At 41.9% G+C, this 19,396-nt stretch overlaps 1 protein-coding gene across 1 annotated transcript in view; it reads left to right on the top strand.

The window, feature by feature from the left end:
- Positions 1-19,396, top strand: part of SPAG17 (sperm associated antigen 17) — a 232,028-nt gene that overhangs the window by 60,288 nt on the left and 152,344 nt on the right. Inside the window, 6 exon segments of the mRNA XM_032628568.1 lie at positions 8,161-8,347; positions 9,851-10,045; positions 11,761-11,942; positions 16,017-16,178; positions 17,379-17,469; positions 17,679-17,791. Of these exon segments, the coding sequence (XP_032484459.1) occupies positions 8,161-8,347; positions 9,851-10,045; positions 11,761-11,942; positions 16,017-16,178; positions 17,379-17,469; positions 17,679-17,791 (930 nt within the window).

Genomic DNA, 19,396 nt, shown 5'->3' with positions numbered 1-19,396 from the left:
GCTAACCAACCACCAATTCCCGAGGGAATCCTGACTTCTTATCCAGTCCCAACCCCCTGCCCAGAAATGAGCTGGTCTCTGGGGGAATCTCTTAGAAAGAGACTTCCTGGGATTATTTCAAACATCCTTAGCCCTTCTCTCTGCCCTTCTGGATGTTGAAGTTGGATAGCATTGGCTGATCCGGTGCTAAAACCTCTAAATCACATAGGATCGTGCAGGAGACAGACATCAGGTAGACATCAGACCCACCCCCTCACCACCACCACACACAGACAGGGCCATGTTCTGAGTCTGTGGATGAAGAATTGCACCCTGAAGATGGCAGTGTGGCACCCCAGGACTTTGTGAAATCTTTAGATTGCATCATTTGGTCGAGTGAACCCAGTATATTCGTTTGCTTACATTTTCTACACCTCAGCCACTCTCTAGAAAAGCAAGCTCCTAACTCAGTCCCATACATTATATTTTCTATTTGGCAGGTAGGCAGGGAGGGGAAAGAAAGAGAAAATATAGAAAAGGAAAAACAAAATGTTCATAATGCCATAACCGTATTATAACGAATGTTAACATTTTGGTACATTTCCTTTGTTTCTGTGGATTTGTTTCTTTACATAGCTGTAATCATTGTAAAAAGAAATTTTAATCCAGTTTTTTTCAATTAAAATATACCATAATTTTTTCTCATTATCACAGCATCCACATCTATCATTGTTTTTGGCTAGGTGACATTCTATTGACTACCATACTTTTCGTAAAGTTCCTTTGTTGTTGAACATTTCCGTCATTTCTGTGTTGTTTCATAATAAACAATGTGATGAACAACCTTACCGTATACACTTCTTCATATTTTGGATAATTTCCTTAGCATACGTTTATAGAAATGGATTAATTGGGCCCCGAAATGTTCCCACAACCTTTTCTTTCCAAAATAGGTTCTGGAACCATTTAGACCCAGTTCTCCATTAAAAAAGATAACAAGTGACCCCCTGTTCAAATTAACTTTATATTAGCTTATTAAAGATGGAGGAGTTTCATGAAAACAAATCTCTTTAATATTGTTTAATCTATTGTCTCTCAAACTTACTTGACACCATACATTTCTTTCAGTCCATCTATTGTCCTCTCATCATCTGTGACCAATAGATTGTTTATGAGATAGAGTGATATCTTGAAAGAGGACTGAGTAGCACTCAGAAGATAGACCCTGTTTCTCAGAAGTCACATAATAGTGGAGTGACTTAGTCATTTAACTGCCGTGACATCTTTTCTTATCTATATCCTTAATAATATTATTGTGGGAATCTTATGATAGAACACATATGAAACACAAAGTTATACACAACACAAAGTTCTACATATGTAGATGTGCTATTATCTATAAAAGTTAAGAGGAAGCATAGGTATTTACCACTGGTTCCGCTGACTTTTACCATTTACTTCCCTTTCACTGTGAAGAACAACAGAATGACTACCCATCGAGGTATTTGAATTTTGGTATTAAGAAGTAATTTAGAAATAAAATACAGTCTAAAATATTTTTGAAGCATCAAATAACTAGGTTGCCCAATTCCAGAGAGGGAGAATTTTGTATTTTTCCCTTTAAGAGGTGAGAATAACAAGATGAAGGGTTCTAGGTAGGTGTCACGTAATACTCAAGTAAGTGTGTGAAACCCTAATACATTTTTGTTTGTTGCTAAGACAAGAGCCCCACATCTGCTATGTAGCTTAACTGGTAAGAAATCTCCATGCCTCCCCAAAGCCTTCCCACAGGAGGAGGAGGCCTCCAGATGCTTTTGGTACACAGTGCATTTTAAAGAAAATGTACTCTGCTATGAACTTGACTCTCCCTTCATATGCTGGGGAGCATGTGTTCCCCAAACACGGTAGAAAGAGGGGCCTGTTAGATACACACCTCCTCATTTTTTATCTTGAATTGGCAAGAGTTCCCTCTGAGTTCTTTCAGTTGTAAGTAGATGACCCTAAATGGGAACATGCATGTTATGCTACCCAAAAGCAAGAAAGGCAAAAGAGGTTGGTGTTGAACAAATTTTAGCTTATGATTTAAGAGGGGGGCTCAGCAAACCTGGTTCACTTCTCCCCACTCCCACCCTCAAATCCCAAGACGTAAACCCATAGAGGGGAGGGGCTTATTCAGAATGGGAGAGAAGAGAGGGAAAGGGAAGGAGATAGGAGGTGATTTTCCTGCAATTGGGGCTTAGTAGAAAAGGATGGACCTTTTGACCAGAGTAGAATTCTACGGGGCCAAGTAGTCAACGATTGTTCAGAAGCAGAGGAACAAAGGGACTGTCCTGGTTCAGCTCAGGTATGGAGGTTGGGAGATACAGACTGGATACAGGAGAGGAGGAGGGAGACCACCACTAGAGTCAGGCACAGGGGAGTAGTGGGGACTGGGTAGGGCAAAGAACATGTTCAGAAATGTACCAAGGACTTCTCTGCCTGCCCCTGGCACCCAGGAGGACCCAGGTGCTTCCATTTGCTTCTGTTCTCTACCATTTAGTGTCTCTGCACACCAGGAAATCACATATATAGTCGCTATGAGAAATACTTTACATAGCAATACTTCTTGATGTGCTACCAATTAAACATACATCCACTGTTAAATGGAAAATGCAGAACACTAGGTTATATGGAGACAACAATAACGATTACGTTAAAATGACGCCTAAACATAATTTGAAAGAATGCATTGTAATGGCCTCTTCACTCATCTTCTCTGGATGGTGGAATTGTGATTTTTGTAAGTTCTTTTTTTTTTTTCCAATTTTTCAATAATGATTATCTTTAGAATTTAAAAACATACCTAAAGAAGTAAATCAGGATTTAGAAGTACTTCTTAAATGCTTTTGTGAAAGGAGGGAGATCAATATTGCTAATTTCCGTGTTACTGGAGTTTAAAAGATGCTTGTCTGAGCTTCCCTGGTGGTGCAGTGGTTGAGAGTCTGCCTGCCGATGCAGGGGACGCGGGTTCGTGCCCTGGTCCGGGAGGATCCCACATGCCGCGGAGCGGCTGGGGCCCGTGAGCCATGGCTGCTGAGTCTGCGCCGTCCAGAGCCTGTGCTCCGCAACGGGAGAGGCCACAACAGTGAGAGGCCCGCGTACCGCAAGGAAAAAAAAAAAAAAAAAAGATGCTTGTCTCCAGGGTACCAAGTTTGGCCTTGCTAAGGGAATGCAAAGGCAAAAAGAAAGAGAGGGAAAGAGGGCACTGAGCAGAAAGAGGAGCTGAGGGAAGTGAAGCACACGGAGAAACAGAAGAGCATTCAGCTAGTATTATTCAGCCCTTGGAAAGATGGAGTAGAGAGAGGGCAGACAAGCATGGAGAAGGTTGCAAGGACATCGAAGGCTGAGGCTACAGGAGAACCATGGAAACAAAATGAGTTTGAGGTTTGGAGTCACACCAACTTGTGTCTCTACCACAGCTGTGTGCTTGTGAGGGAAACTGTGGGTCTTAATTTATACAACGGGAATAATTACCCATTTGGCATGTTGCTTTGTGACAACAAATTAAAGATGATGATGTCTAGAAAGCATGTATCATACTGTATAGCTGTGTCTCTGCTAAGTTACCACTTACTTTGAAATTTTGGTTGTGATCAGCCTTGCTTTCTCTAGGATCCTAAGAAAACTTACAGGAGAAAGGGCTCAGGGAGTTGCTTACCTTGTAGAACCCAATCTTTGCTAGAGAGACTCCAAAGGAATGAGAGCTATGTGTCTGCACAGGTCCTACACCCCACCTAGGAGAGCCTCCAGGGCCAGAGGGGCCTTTTACTGCCTTCCTGGGACACAAATGTCCACGGCAGTCAGGAAGTGTTTTTTGGAATAATGGAATATGAATGCATGTATAAAGTTGAATGAAATGAATGAAGGTGAACTTTAGAATAATTTAATCTAAAACAGTTTCTTCTTTTCAGTTCTAAAGATCACCCTGCGATTTTATTTCAAATGATAGCTGTAGAAGTTTCTGGCAAATTTTTTTTGGCCAAGTTGGGACTTCTCTGTGGTGAGGCTAGCTGTCCACCTCACAGCTGCACCGGTGTTTTTCCCTCTAGTGGACTCACCTTGATCCAAGGTGTGGCTGGGAGAGCGCCTACTTGCATGAGTCTTACCAGTACCTCCGAGTTGATTGGAGTCAGGGGCACTGATTTGGGCTCTGGTTTCATTTTCAATGAACAATCTCAAAATTTCCAATAAGCTCTCCACATTGGCAGAGTTTTCTACCATCTTTCTTCAGTAAGCTTGCTCTCCCACTTTCTGAGATGACTCACATTATCTTCTCTAGTCAAACCTCCTACCTCATACCTGCCCATCTTGAGTTGATAACCTTGCCTCATCCTTCACTTGAAAACATTGCAACATTCCCCCAACATGATCAAGACCTCTCTGTTTCTTGCACCTACACCCAGCCAGTCATCCCCTCTTTGCTCCTTTCATTAAACTGAGAAATTGCCTTTCTTCCTATCAAAGTCCAGTTATTGACACATTCTCTTCATCTTATCCCATCTTTTCTCCTCAAGGACTTTAGTCTCCCCCATGTTTTCAATGTCCCCCTTTCTGCTGGATCATTCCATCAGCCTGCAAACACAATATCTCCTGACTTGACTTACATACGTACATAGCTTGACGTTATACTCCCCTTCTGCCCGCTCATCCACTGAACAATCTCAGATCCCCCAGTTCCCCTTTACAAGCAAACGTCTTTTTTTTTTTCTTTAAAGGCTGTTCTCTTTTTCTTTTTTTTTAATGCATTTACATTAGTTTTGTTTTTTACTTTTTTATTGAAGTATAGTTCATTTACAATGTTGTGTTAATCTCTGCTATACAGCAAAGTGATTCAGTTATACATACATATATGCATTTTTTTAATATTCTTTTCCAAGATGGTTTATCAAAAGATATTGATTCTAGTTCCCTGTGCTATACAGTAGGACCTTGTTGTTTATCCACTCTCTATATAATAGCTCACCTCTGCTAACCCCAAACTCCCACTCCCTCCCTCTCCCACCCCCTCCCCCTTGGCAACAGCAAGTCTGTTCTCTATGTCCATGAGTCTGTTTCTGTTTCATAGATAGGTTCATTTGTGCCATATTTTAGATTCCACATATAAGTGATATCATATGGTATTTGTCTTTCTCTTTCTGACTTACATTACTTAGTATGATAATCTCTAGGTCCATCCATACTGCAAATGGCATTATTTCGTTCTTTCTTGTGGCTGAGTAGTATTCCACTGTATATGTGCACCACACCTTCTTTATCCATTCATCTGTTGATGGACATTTAGGTTGTTTCCATGTCTTGGCTATTGTGCATGGTGCTCACAAGGAAGCTTCTTGAAACCATTGTCCACACAAGTGGTCACCCAACTGGTCCTGCCTCTGTGTTCACTACCTCCACACTCCACCATAGCTGCTCCCATAATGTCGCCTATAACTACCCATACTTTTCAGTCCCTTGGTTCTCTAGCTGCATACTCTGTAATTTTTCCTACCTTCTAAGTCATTTCTCTCTTTTACCCACATCCCCTCCTATACCCAGTTGGTAAGTATTGGAGTCTCCAGCATGATCCCAGGTTCAATTCTCATATTTGTTGAGACCTCTTTCCCCAGGGGGTCTTATCTCTTCCCGTGCAGTTAACTACTATCTCTATGTTACCCACACCTGAATTTGTAACTCCAGCCACATCTCTCTTCTGAGAGGAGAACATGTGTATTCAGTTGTCTCCTTGTCATCTCAGGAGCATCTTGGATTTAACAAGATCTTTCTGAATAGTCTGCCCACCTTAAGTAAAAATTATTTCTCACTCCAATGCTTCTGTCTCTGTGAGTGGCGCCATTAACCAACTTGTTATTCAAACTAAATCCAGAGCATTATCGTTGTTGCCTCCTCCTTCATTCCTTGTCTCTAATCTTTCAACCCCTGTACTTTCAACATCCACAATATATCTTAAATCCATCTACGTTTCTCCACTCTACCAACACTTTAAACTGAGTTACTGTTAGGTCTTATCTGAACTATTGCTAGAGTTTCCTTACTGGTCTTCTGGTTTCCTATCTTGCAAAATCACAGTAGTCGTCCATTTAAACCCTTTATGGTCTTTCCAATGCATTTTTAATAAAATATAAACTTGTGAACCAGCCCCCACCAAAGCGCTGGATGACCTGGCCCGTGCCCTACCTTCCCCGCCTCATCCTGGCCACTCTCTCCCTTGCCCACTATTCTCCTGCTATACTCACCTCCTTTCAGTTCCTTGCGCATACCCGTCTCCTTTATAACTCAGGGCCTCTGGCACACACTTCACCTTTCCCCTGCTTCTCACATGGATGCTTCTCATCCTTCAGGTCTTCACTCAAATGTCACTCCCTCAGAGGCCTTCCATCACCAGCTTACTTGTGAGTGGTGAATTGTGTGTCTATCACTACATTGGGTTTTATCCTTCATAAAATTCATGAAAATCATCAGTCATGCTTTTGTTTCTCTGTTCATGTGCTTTTTTCTCTTTCTTCCCCAGTAGAGTAGGAGCTCAAGGGAATAGAGTCCAACCCTATTTTTTTTTCACATTGTTATTGGAGTATAATTACTTTACAATGTTGTGTTAGTTTCTGTTGTGCAGCAAAGTGAATCAGCTCTATGTATACATATATCCCCATATCCCCTCCCTCTTGAGCCTCCCTCCCACCCTCCCTACTCCACCCCTCTAGGTGGTCACAAAACACCGAACTGATCTCCCTGTGCTATGCAGCTGCTTCCCAATAACCATCCATTTTACATTTGGTAGTGTATATATGTCAATGCTACTGTCTCACTTCGTCCCAGCTTCCCCTTTCCCCCCTGTGTCCTCAAGTCCGTTCTCTACGTCTGCGTCTTTATTCCTGCCCTGCCACTAGGTTCATCAGTACCATTTTTGTAGATTCCATATATATGCATTAGCACATGCCAACCCTTTTTATGGGCCAATTTGTATCTGGCGCAGAGAGAAACACTAGGGCTTTTCATACCTCCGTACTGTACCTTGTGCTTTCCTTGCTGCCTCTATCCAAGGCTATTAGTGACATCTGCAGCCTCCACTGATATTTCCCTCTGTTGAGGAGCAGGTGGTGGGGAGGTCGAGTTTCCCCACCACTGGAGCCACAGGTGCCAGGCAGGCACGGAGGGTCCATGGGCACCTCTGATGCTTCCTCTGGGTGCTACAGCTAAACTGGGTTTGGGACTTCCCTGGCAGTCCAGTGGTTAAGACCCCACGCTTCTACTGCAGGGGGCGTGGGTTCGATCCCTGGTCGAGGAACGGAGATCCCACATGCCACGAGGAGGGGTGAAAAAGATTAAAAAGAAACCCAAAACTGGGTTCTCTGGAACCATCAACACCCAGAAGCCACGTAGAGGAGGCAGACGCTCCTCTCCCCTCCTGTGCTACCTTCTGTTAGCTTGGTGCCAAAGCAATATATCTTCTACTTTCCTTGTCTCTAACGTCTTAGGACTGAGTTCTTCAAATTTGGTTTCACGACCTCAGGAAAATACAGAACCCCCAATGTTGCTACAGTAATTTAGTTTAGTAATTTTTGTGCCCAATTTTGTTGAACATGGGAAAAATAAATAACATAAGCATATTCTGGATCTTCTGTATGGTCCAGTACTACCACGTCATTTCAATGAACTCAACCTATGTGTATTCATAACACATGAATGGAAGGTGTAATTACATTATGACGCAATGTACAAAGGTTTTGGCAATTGTTTGAAAAGAAAACCTTTGTTAGACCCAGATAGAGACCCCAGGGTTAGGCTACTTGATAAACCTAAGTCCCAGCCATCACAATGTACTCGGAATCCACCACTCTCCCTGCCAGCCACTAACTGAGTTTGTTTATTAGGCCAAGGGGGGGGGGGGGCTCCTTTAAGATGAATTCCCTTCCAGAAAGATGTGTGTGTGTGTGACAGACTCCTAGCATCCACCCCTCTAGTCTTTGTGTTTGATGTGCCTTCTCACAGCTTAGGCTCAACCTGGAATCTCCGCTATCCTGGCTTGAAGAATGAATCAGGGAGTAAAGGAGTGAGTGAATGAAATAAAGATTTAATTTACCTGACAGTAGAAAAGCCATTGCCTGCTTACTGTATGGTTTAATCAGAAGTATTCTGTCTTTCCAGGTGATAGAAGACAGATTTAAGGTAGAAAAGGATAAAGGGAAAGCAAAATCTCTCAAGGAGAAAAAGTCCCCAATTGCCACGGTTGCCAAAGGAAAGGGAAAGGACCAGCCGGAGGCAAACACAGCAGTAAAAAAGACCACCCAGTTAGTAAGAAGGGGAGAAGAGGATCACACCAAACATTACATTGGTCAGTAAGATGCTCCTTTCACTTCTTGCCTGATGACCTACAAACTTGAAAAATCATTCCAACCACTATGCTTAATCTTCCCCAGCCTTTTCACCTTTTTAAAAGCATAAATCCTATACTCCCCATGACACCCTAATAGAAAAATATTTCTATTTGCAATTCATTTTTGTTTTCAGCCAATATTTCTTTAGCATGTGTCTTGCTATAGGCACATTTTCATAGTGCAGATAAAAGATGAATTAACTAGCTGACTGTGCCACCGAGGAGCTTACTATCTTGTTGGGAACATTTGAGAAAATCAGAAACACTTATAAGGCAAAGTAAAAAGTGATTATTGTCACGAGTGTAATACAGTGGTAATAAAATCAGACCTGTTAATTTGTGACTCAGAGCACGTAGCTTCCTGACCTCAGCTTCTCCCACTATCTGTCCTAGACAGAACAACCAGAATTTTCTTTCATTTAGAGTATTGATATAAAAAACATTATTTGACTTGGGCAGCTATGAGTAATTCATTGCCACCTTCGCATGAACCCAAGTGGAGCTACTGTTTTTTATTTGCATCGTATTTAAATGAGATGGCACCTCTTCACATCCTTTGACAGTTTGACTCCCCTAATATATCTCTGCTCTAAACCCACTAGACACAGAAGCAATTATATTATGGATTTCGTGAGCAGTATCAATACTGATTTGTTTTAGTAGCTGAAGAAAAATCACTACTTGATGATCAAAAGTTTGTGCATCTGTTTCTCTATTTTTAAATTGATCTTGATGAACCATTGTGAGATGTAATGTTTTCGTGTACCATCTAGTATTGATATTAAAGTACAACAATTATTCTCACCCCCCAGAATCTCACATTCTAATATAAACTCATGTTTTAACACTTATAGAACAGTATAGCCAGGACAAAATTGAGGAGAAAAATTTTAGGAAAGTGAGCAATATCTATTTTTTAACTTGAATGCAATAAATATATAGTTGCTACATAACCCATACTCAGCATGCACACCTACTGGCATAAACACACAGTATGCTTTGGTAGGGAGTTTGTTCATATTCAATATTTCCCTCTTCTGTAAACACCTCCGCATATAAAATACCACAAAGCTGCAGCTACTTGTAATTCAGGAGTAAAGCCAGATGTTGCTCAAAAGAGATTAGAACCAAGAAAAATTACAGCCTAGACATTTTTTTTTTTAGAAAAACCCAAGCACACATTTTCCATGACGACAGGCCCTCTGTATGTTTGTCCTCCTATTACGCCTATGTCTCATTTGCAAAAGTGATTTAATATTTTGTAAAATGGCCACAGCCTTCTTACTGGAAGGGCAATAATGAAAACCAGTCAACATGACTGCATTCCAGCCAACCGGACTGCTTTTGGCGAGCCCAAGGGATGATAAACGCATGCATAATGTATAGAGCCATTGAACTGGCTGAGTGCAACCTGTTCTCTTTTAAAATGACGGTTGCTCTTCTCTACGGTATTTTGAACAGACGATGAGCCAGATGACGGTGCCCAGCATTACATTATAGTTGTGGGCTTCAACAATCCTCAGTTATTAGCGATCATGACTGAGCTCGGCATTCCCATAAGCAGCGTGATTAAAATATCATCAGGGAATTATGAACCTCTGCAGGCACACCTGGCCGCAGTTAGCCAGCAGCGGGAAAGTTTTCTTCAGCCAGAAGGTATGCAGTCTGCTTCACAACTTACTGAATCGTGCAGTATTACCCACCGTCCTTAAAGTACAAATACAATTTTCTGCCCAAAACATAGTCATACAATACATACATTATTAAATCCTTTCGAGACTTTGAGTTGCTATTTATGCCACTTGCACTAGCCAGGTGTTGTAAATTTTGCAAATTCAAATCATACCCCGTGTTTCTATCCCTGTGGAGCCACAGAGAACACAGACTTGGTTATCCAACTACACTTCTCAGGAATTTTGCTCTATAACTTTTACCTACAGCATGAGTGGGATGGATCATCTGTAGATAATCTATTCTGCCAGAAGCCACAGTCACCAAATGGCCCAAGGGAGGCCATAGCCTTGGATTCTTGCTCAGATTTGCTACTGGCTTATTCTGATAAACCAGAGGGGACGCTTATCTCCCAGGCCTTAGACCAGGAAGCTGTGGGATGTAGTCCCACCTACACTACTATTCTGCACTACTCTTCAGACCTCAGGGTCTTCATCTAAGGGAATTGTACTAGACTCCCTCTGTGGGATGGGAACAAAGCCTACTTCAGATAGGAAAATTAGGATGCAGTATAAGCCTGTGTGACCTGGAAGTCCAAGCTCTTTTTCCCGTATGCTATTGCGCTTTTTTGTTATTTATCAGTAATATCCTTTCACGGGGCTTTGTAACCTATACAGCCGCATCCGGATTTCTATAACACGATATTTTTTAAATTGCTGTTCCAGGTTAGAAATGGCTACCCCTGATAATAATCATAGCTACCATTTATTGGGCACAGGCCTTGGGACTGGGCTCAATGCTAAGGGCTTTAAGTGTGTTGATTCGTGTAGTTTCCGTGACAGCCCTCGGAAGTATGTTTTACTATTTCCATTTTACCAAAAATGACTCTGTCTAGAGGCAGCTATTATGTAAAAGAGTTGAGAGTTAAACCTAGCTATTTCTATCTCAAAGCCTAGTTGTAACATTCGATAACTTATTATTCAAGTCAGTGAGAAAATGCTGCATAAGCTCCATAGTCTTTCTGTTAAAAATATTTAATATATAAAAATAAAATCATAGAAAAGAGACTTTACAGTAGAATAGTGAGATCTTAGTAGTAGAACCTATTTAGTTATAGATGGAAAAACCAAACCATGTCAGACAGATTTTCAAGTGTAACTTTATGGAAAACTGTCATTATTTTATACAGTCAGAGCACAAATGCCCAGAGAAGCCAGTAGCTATTTCAATGTGACCAAAAGTTAACTGAAGCAGAAATCATGGATCCAGTCTGTTTTTACCCACATGGGAAGGAGAACTGGATTGACTGCATTTCTAACCAGTTATGCAGCAAACAAATGTTAAAATAGTCAAAAAGTGATCTGGCAGAAAAACTGCTCCTATATAGATACAATCTCAGAGTGATGGAAGTATTGACCATTTTTAGCTCCCCAAATGTGTGATCTTATAATCTTCCTGGGCCTCAACTATAGAATAAAGGGGTGGAAAAAGCTCATAGTAAATAACAATTTCAGGAGTAAAATCCTCTGTTGTTTAATTATATAGTCTAGGTCCAAACACTTCTCAAAATTACATTTCTTTATTTGCGTTTTCTGGTACTGTACAGACATCATGCAATGCATATGACTCACCACAAACACTTAAAGTGGGAAGAAATTCGACACTCTCATTTTGTAGTATAAACATGTTGCTCTTATTAGATATAGAAGCTGAAAAATTGAAGAAAGAGAATGACATAAAAGAACTTGAAATCTTCTGGAAGTACTTGGAACCAATCCTGAATAATGAGAAACCGGAAACAAATCTCTTTGATGTTGCTCGGCTTGAATACGTGGTCAAGGCTGACAAGTTTCCTTGCGACTGGTTGGACAGTGAGATGTTGGTTAGTACACGCATTAATGAGAGTGACTGGTTTGAACACGTGACACTGTGGTTCCATTTACTCCATTCGTTCATTCCACAGATATTTATTAATCACTGTCTACAGAGAAGGCTTTGTGCTAGGTTCCTTTACCTTCACGACAGTGATCACATTGAACGTCCAATAATGGCTATATAGCCTGATTCTTCAGCTTTTAGTGTATGAATTAATGACAAAGGAATAAGATGAGATGAAGATAAAGGATGGTAATTATTTTATTTGGTGACGTGGCTTTGCTTCATACCTTAACAATGTTCTAGGCAGTAGAATCTTAATATATTAATTGTAAAAAGAGCAAATTTTACAGTTTGTCAAATTACATTGTCTTTTTTTTTAATGTATCATTTCAAAACATTGTTCTTCTAGGTCCTTGCTTTTATTGCCAAAATTGTATTTTTCTAACAAGGTCTATCTTAATAGAATGACTTGACCCCAGCCCAACAGTTAGTAGACATTTCCTGAGAGTATTTATTGGCCCCTGCTATTGAGGTGCTCGCAGAGAGGCAAGACCAAAACCGTGAAACAGAGAGGCAGTGTTCAAGGTGCCACACGCCTATGTGTTATGTGAAACACACTCTAAGTTTCCTGTTAATTCAGAAAAAGAAGACATGGGATGCTTTGAAAAGTAACAAATGCTAAATACATGAGGGTGTTTTTAAAAAGAACGTTAACTATCACTGTTGGGGAAGTTATCCAGGCATTCCTGTTGTAAAAAAAAAGAGACCTCTCAGGTCTCTTTCTGGTTGACCTCCTGTCCCAACAAACAGGGGCCCAGGAGTGTTGAATCCCTTGCAGGGTGATATAGATCAGCATTAAAGGGAATTGAACTGAAAGCAGAGTCTTGGAGATGGACCACATAAAGTATGCCGTGAAGGGAGCTGGGAAAAGCAGGGTGGAGGAGGGGGATAGGTGTCTGTGGGCAATGACTGTGGGTGGCTGCCGAATAAACAACCAAACCTGGCTGTCTAAGAGGAGGAGAATGACATCAAAGCCTGGAGCAGTTTCCGAGACAAAGGGTAGGCTGCCCACGGCCATGGATTGGAGCATGGACAGTTCTCACTGTGAGAGTCCCTGATTCTTTTACCTTGAAATGGATGCTCACTGGGTGAAGTAAATGAAAACACTGAGGAGGGAAGCCTAGATCTGAACCTTGAAGGATGGACAGGGTTTGAATAAGTAGCAATGGAGATCAGTTTGAGTTACAAAGACTGTCAACATAAGGCGTTAGATGTCACCACGTAGAAACAGAACACTTAAGTCTGATACCTTGGCAATAGTAAGAATAAAGATAAGCCTTGACCTATATGTGGAAACAATGCTGAACATAGAAAAGCTGTGGCTGAAGGCAGAGCTTGTCGTAGGCAAAACTGGTTACTGTGGACTCCCTTTGCTTTGTGTCGTCCCACTCCTTCATCTAGATATCTTCCTCTTTCCTGCTTTGTCTTTCACTCCCCTGCCTCTAAGCCTGAGCTCAGAAAAGAGTCCATCTGTCCTCTACTACTTCGTGTTAAGTTGGGCCGTGTTTCTCTATCCCAGAGATACTGGCATACCAGGTACCGTCATACTATGACTATTCCATCCTATTTTATTGGAATTCCAGATTATGCCCAGCGAACGTGAGATATGTTTGAGAAAGAGGCCATATCCCTGGGATCCTGAAACACCATCTGAAAGACAGCTTTCTACTCTTGCTCTACAATAGACCAGCTCTTCTCCCGAGAACATATAAATATACGCCTAACTTAAAAACCCACATGCACAAGTTTAAGTTTTGTGGAAACAGTCCTTCTCTCATTTGGGCCAAGTTCTGGCCACATACCTTGTAAAGAACTTATATGCAATTTTGGTTCAATAAGGCATAGGAGATCCCAGCCATACATATCTCGAATCCTAACTCAGAGGAGGCAATACCAAGAGTCTTCTAAGGCAGCCTCAAACCGAGAACCTTTTGCTCCTGCTCTAACTAGAGCTGCCTTCCACGTGTCTTATTTACTCCCCAGGCATAGACTGAGAATAGCTGATGTGCATTGAGCCCAAGGGAGAAGACATTCTGTTGCATCATCAGTACATAGATGTGAACAGCAAGGCACACAATTGCAGCTCCAAGGGACCCAGCACCATTCCCAGCATCCTGTTTCTTATTCCAGTGTTAACAACTTAGTGTTCATCAGAAGATTTTAATCCCTCCATTTTTAAAGACAGTAAATGTGACTATATAGTTTAAATGGTAATTAAAGTTCATAAATTTCATGTTGAAAAAAATAGTATCAGCTTCGTTGAAACACTGACTTCAGAACTAGAGGATTAATGTCTAGGGTCTCTAGTTGGGCCATGAAGGTAAGTGAGGAATGAGACATTTAGCTCTGCTGCCCAACTGGACACACCGATCTTCTATCGGTCACTTTGCAAATATTTATTGAACATCTCCTTCACACCAGGGCTGCAGTCTGGGTCCAACTGCAGGAGACTTTTAGGCCAAGGCATGCCTCTGTAAGGTATGGTTTGTGAGTGAACAGCCCAGCATGGAGGATGACGGAGAAAGAAAGCCTTGAAAGCAATTCAGTAATAGACTTGGGTTACAGAAGAAAAGGCCATTGGATTTAATACTGAAGATCAAAATTCATTTTAAACTTGGGATTACTTACGAAATATAAAAGCAATAAACCTATTTGTAATACCCATAGCTTAAATGCATGGTGTAGATACACAGTATCCCACTCTCAGCTATATCTGTAAGTTGATAATGGCCTCATCATATCCAAGCCAGGAGCCAGCCAAGTAGCCATAGTCCTTCTTCCTCTCTGGAAGAAGGAAAGCATTAGTACCCTTGGCTGCAAGCAGGCAAGCTGTATTTCTGCTGAGCCCAGGTAACGAAAGCTTTATATCAAATAAATGCCCATCAAGAAGTGCTAACTGCCTATGAACGACATCTGCAACATTTCAAGTTAAACCCTTGGTTTGCTGAAATAATTTTCTGGCTTTTAACATGCGAGTTGCTATTTGATTTAAAAAGAAATTAGCTAGTTACCCTAAGGGATAATAGGGCAGAAGTTTTTTTTACTATATTTCTTATAAATACAAAAAAACAAAAATGTGTTTATATGCCAGAATGTGGGCAAAGAATATCAGTTTGAAGCTGATATTAACTGAAGAATTCTCAGTCTTAGAGGGGACACATGAAGTCCAGACTGACAGCTGTGCTGTGAGGATGGGCAAGGTTTGGCACTTCACTGGTCTCACGCCAGGCTGTGATTCACTGGTTCCCATCAGGTGCTTTCTCTCTCTACCTTACCACTGCGGCTGGGACATAGGAGGAGCCTATTTAATCCTTCTTTGCTTTCAAGCAGACACACCTAGTGCTAACAAACAGTGCTTTTCCACTTCTGGAAATGAAAGCCTAGGTAATAGAGGTATCTGATCCATAACCCACTTGCCAGATCATAAAACTTGTGGGTATTATAGTAGTACTAGTCTACCAGGATGTCTTAGGGTTTTTTTTTTTTTCCCTAAAGGTAGCACAGGTGAGGAAAGGAAGAAATCCTGATTGCACACATACTGCAGTGGACTTGTGGGGATGGTGTGCAAAGCCGAGTGGGTGATTGCCATTGCGATTCTTGTGTCTGTCGCCAAGCAAGAGCTCATCCCCAGCTTGTCTTGGGCTGAGGATATGGAAATTCCCTATCTAATGAGTTGCTTTAGGAATGGACATACCTAGAAAATAGGCCACATTGCTGACATGAATGAATAGGGCACTTTTCACCTCGTTGAAGCATTAATTAGGCTCTTAACGATACTAGGCAGCCATAGGCCCTCCAAAGGGAACAGTCTGCACTGTGGTGAACAAGAAGGGCCCGAAGGGTTCAGCAAATGAAGACTTGGTCACCATGACTGGGATTCAGTGGTTTGGGGACCAGCTGGGGAAGGACTTCCCTGTAAAAAGTGATAGGTTTGGCTATAAGGGAGATACAAATCATGCATCTGATTCCAACAACATGAAACTAAGGACTAATTGTCATGAATTCTCTCCACCTGTAGCTGGACTTGGGCACCAACATTTTTGAAAATATTGCCTGTTTGATGTACGACAGCCTGGATTGGAAAAGGCAGCACCAGCACTATTTGGAAAACATGCAGCTTATTAACGTCCCACAGGTGGTTAGTGAGAAACCTATCTTAGAAGCTACGTTGACTTCTGAGGTAGGCATATGCTAGAATGTCTTTAGTTGGCCGAATGATTTGCTGAACAGCTTAATTTTCACATTTATAAAACATGAAGAAAAAAATCACATAAATACTGGTAGCAAGGGAACACTGCCTGCTGGGATTTAATGGGTGAGGGTGGGATCCAGGCCCCCAGGCACAGCATTAAAGGGCATCCATGTGATGGGAGCTTTACGAAACCTCCAACTACCTGCCACACACAGAGGGGATGATAGAACCCACTTTTCAGCCATGGAACAATAAATAGCATCTGGAACAAGGAGGGCTACTGATAACTTAATCACCCTGTTATTTTAGCACCTACCTTGTGCTGGCACCGTACCAGGTGCTGGCGATACTATAATGAACAAGACCCATCCTCTGTCCTCCTCATTGTGGTTAACCTTTAAAGGGGAAAATGGCAGTCGAGGCAAAGGTGGTTTCAGGTTAGCATAATGAGCACTGTGAGGACAGTCAGCTGAGCTTGCAGGAGAAGCTATAAATAGGGCACCTAACCTGCTCCTGAGCAGAGTGGGATGGAGAGACGGGAGTCGGGAAGATGTTACCAGGCAGGGTAAGTGATGTGCTGAAGGCTGAGGCTGAATTGCCTGGGCAAAACCTGACTGGGGAGAGGGACAGAGTGGTATTTTCAAGAAGGGGGAAAAGATGTACAAAGACATGGAGGTCAAAGTAAAGAAGTATTGCGTCCAGGACCACACCATGGGGTACGGCAGTGCTCCCAGGTGATACATGCAAAGTGGAGAGCAGCAACACAAGCTGGAAAGGCGGGAGCCAGAATGTTCTTTGGTGCTGAGCTCAAGTTTGGGTTTTATGCTGAAGGTTGTGGGAGAATCATTGAAGGATTCTTAGAGGGAGAATGGCATGATTCTGTGTCACCCCGGGGTGACACAGAAGAGAAGAGAAGATGCCCCATCTTCCCATCTCTTTCCTGGAAATTTCTCAGTGGGCTCTGCTAGGAAAAGCTGAAAACTTCTTTTCAGTTTTCATTAACTTCTTTCCTTCCTCAGACAAAACGCATTTATTTGATCCTAATATTAGCCAATGATTTTGTGGTGTGAACATAATCATACAATCTCAGAATCCCGGAATCCCGTCAGAGTCCCATCATACCAGCATTGGATGAAAGCATCTCTCAGCTGGATGTTTCAATTGTTTTTTTAATTATTCTTATTTTAGCCCCCACAAACTGTTGCTGTAACCCCTGGAAAGAAGAAAACACAACAATATGAAGAGCTGCAAGCTCCAGCTCCACCACCACCACCATCAGGCATGTATGAAACCTGTTGCTGGAGGATCAGTGCCAGGAGCTGGTGCTTTGAGGAGTGACTGTCCTTGGTGTCGCTTTCACATCTCTTTCCACCTCAAGATCCTACATTTATCAGTGCATGATCAGAGTTTGAATCTGTGGATGAAATTTTGATGGGAGAAACGGAGAACACATCTTAATAGAACAGTGGTATTTTGTATCTTTTACAGTGGCTTCTGTCATCACAAATGAAGTAGACATGCGATATTACAATGACTTGCTGAATCCAATTCCAGAAGAATTCATTTCTGTGCCCTTGATACTGCATTGTATGCTGGAACAGGTAAGTGGATACACGCTGAAACTTTCTTCCCAGGTGGGCAACCTTGAGTCAATCACTTCATCTCTCTTTGCTTCTGGTTTTTTTGTTTTTTAACTGTTTTAAAATTACACTCATAATACCTGAATGCATTCTCCTTTGCAAAGATTAGAACATTTTAGATAAAGCTAAAATCTGCTTTATCAGCTTCAATCCTCTTTTTCTTGCTACATTTTGGAATGATTTTATATAACATTCGCTGAAGTTTTGGTAGGCATATCTTTAAAACTATCAGGTGTTGTTTTAATGAAAGAGAACAGAGTTGGGCAGGTGGGTGGGGTGGTAAATGGTCCTCAACTGCATTTAACATTTCTTTTACACTTGTAGACTTTTTTTTTTTTTTTTTTTTTTTTTTTTTTTTTTTTATGATACGCGGGCCTCTCACTGTTGTGGCCTCTCCCTTTGTGGAGCACAGGCTCCAGGCGCGCAGGCTCAGCGGCCATGGCTAACGGGCCCAGCCGCTCTGCGGCATGTGGGATCTTCCCGGACCGGGACACGAACCCGTGTCCCCTGCATCGGCAGGCGGACTCTCAACCACTGCGCCACCAGGGAAGCCCTACACTTGTAGATTTAATCAGATTTTTCTATTTCTGAGGGCAATTTTAGTCATTCATATTTTTTTGGGGGGGGTGTTGTTTTGTTTTTGTTTTTTGCGGTATGCAGGCCTCTCACTGTTGTGACCTCTCCCGTTGCGGAGCACAGGCTCCGGACGCGCAGGCTCAGAGGCCATGGCTCACGGGCCCAGCCGCTCCACGGCATGTGGGATCCTCCTGGACCAGGGCACGAACCCGTGTCCCCTGCATCGGCAGGCGGACTCTCAACCACTGCGCCACCAGGGAAGCCCTGTCATTCGTATTTTTAAATGAACATGTCCATTTTATTTGTTTTCAATGTCATAAAAGTTCTTTATTCACTAATACACATTGAAAAGTTTTTCTCTGTATCTAGTTATGTTCCTTTACTGTGCCTGATGTTATTTATTGGTGCCCTCTTTTTCTGATCATGGATGCAATTGTATATTGATTATTGGTCTTTTCAAAGAACCAGCATTTTTTTTTAAAGTCTTTATTGGTATAACTGCTTTTCAGTGGTGTGTTAGTTTCTGCTTTATAACAAAGTGAATCAGTTATACATATGTTCCCATATCTCTTCCCTCTGGCGTCTCCCTCCCTCCCACCCTCCCTATCCCACCCCTCCAGGCGGCCACAAAGCACCGAGCTGATCTCCCTGTGCTATGTGGCTGCTTCCCACTAGCTATCTACCTTACGTTTGGTAGTGTATATATGTCCATGCCTCTCTCTCGCTTTGTCACAGCTCACCCTTCCCCCTCCCCATATCCTCAAGTCCATTCTCTAGTAGGTCTGTGTCTTTATTCCTGTCTTACCCCTAGGTTCTTCATGACATTTTTTCCCCTAAATTCCATATATATGTGTTAGCATACGGTATTTGTCTTTCTCTTTCTGACTTACTTCACTCTGTATGACAGACTCTAGGTCTATCCACCTCATTACAAATAGCTCAATTTTGTTTCTTTTTATGGCTGAGTAATATTCCATTGTATATATGTGC

This window comes from Phocoena sinus, chromosome 1, assembly GCF_008692025.1.
Source record: "Phocoena sinus isolate mPhoSin1 chromosome 1, mPhoSin1.pri, whole genome shotgun sequence".
NCBI lineage: Eukaryota > Metazoa > Chordata > Mammalia > Artiodactyla > Phocoenidae > Phocoena > Phocoena sinus.
The sequence above is the reverse complement of the archived record's forward strand: the minus strand, read 5'-3'. Positions and strand labels throughout refer to the sequence as shown.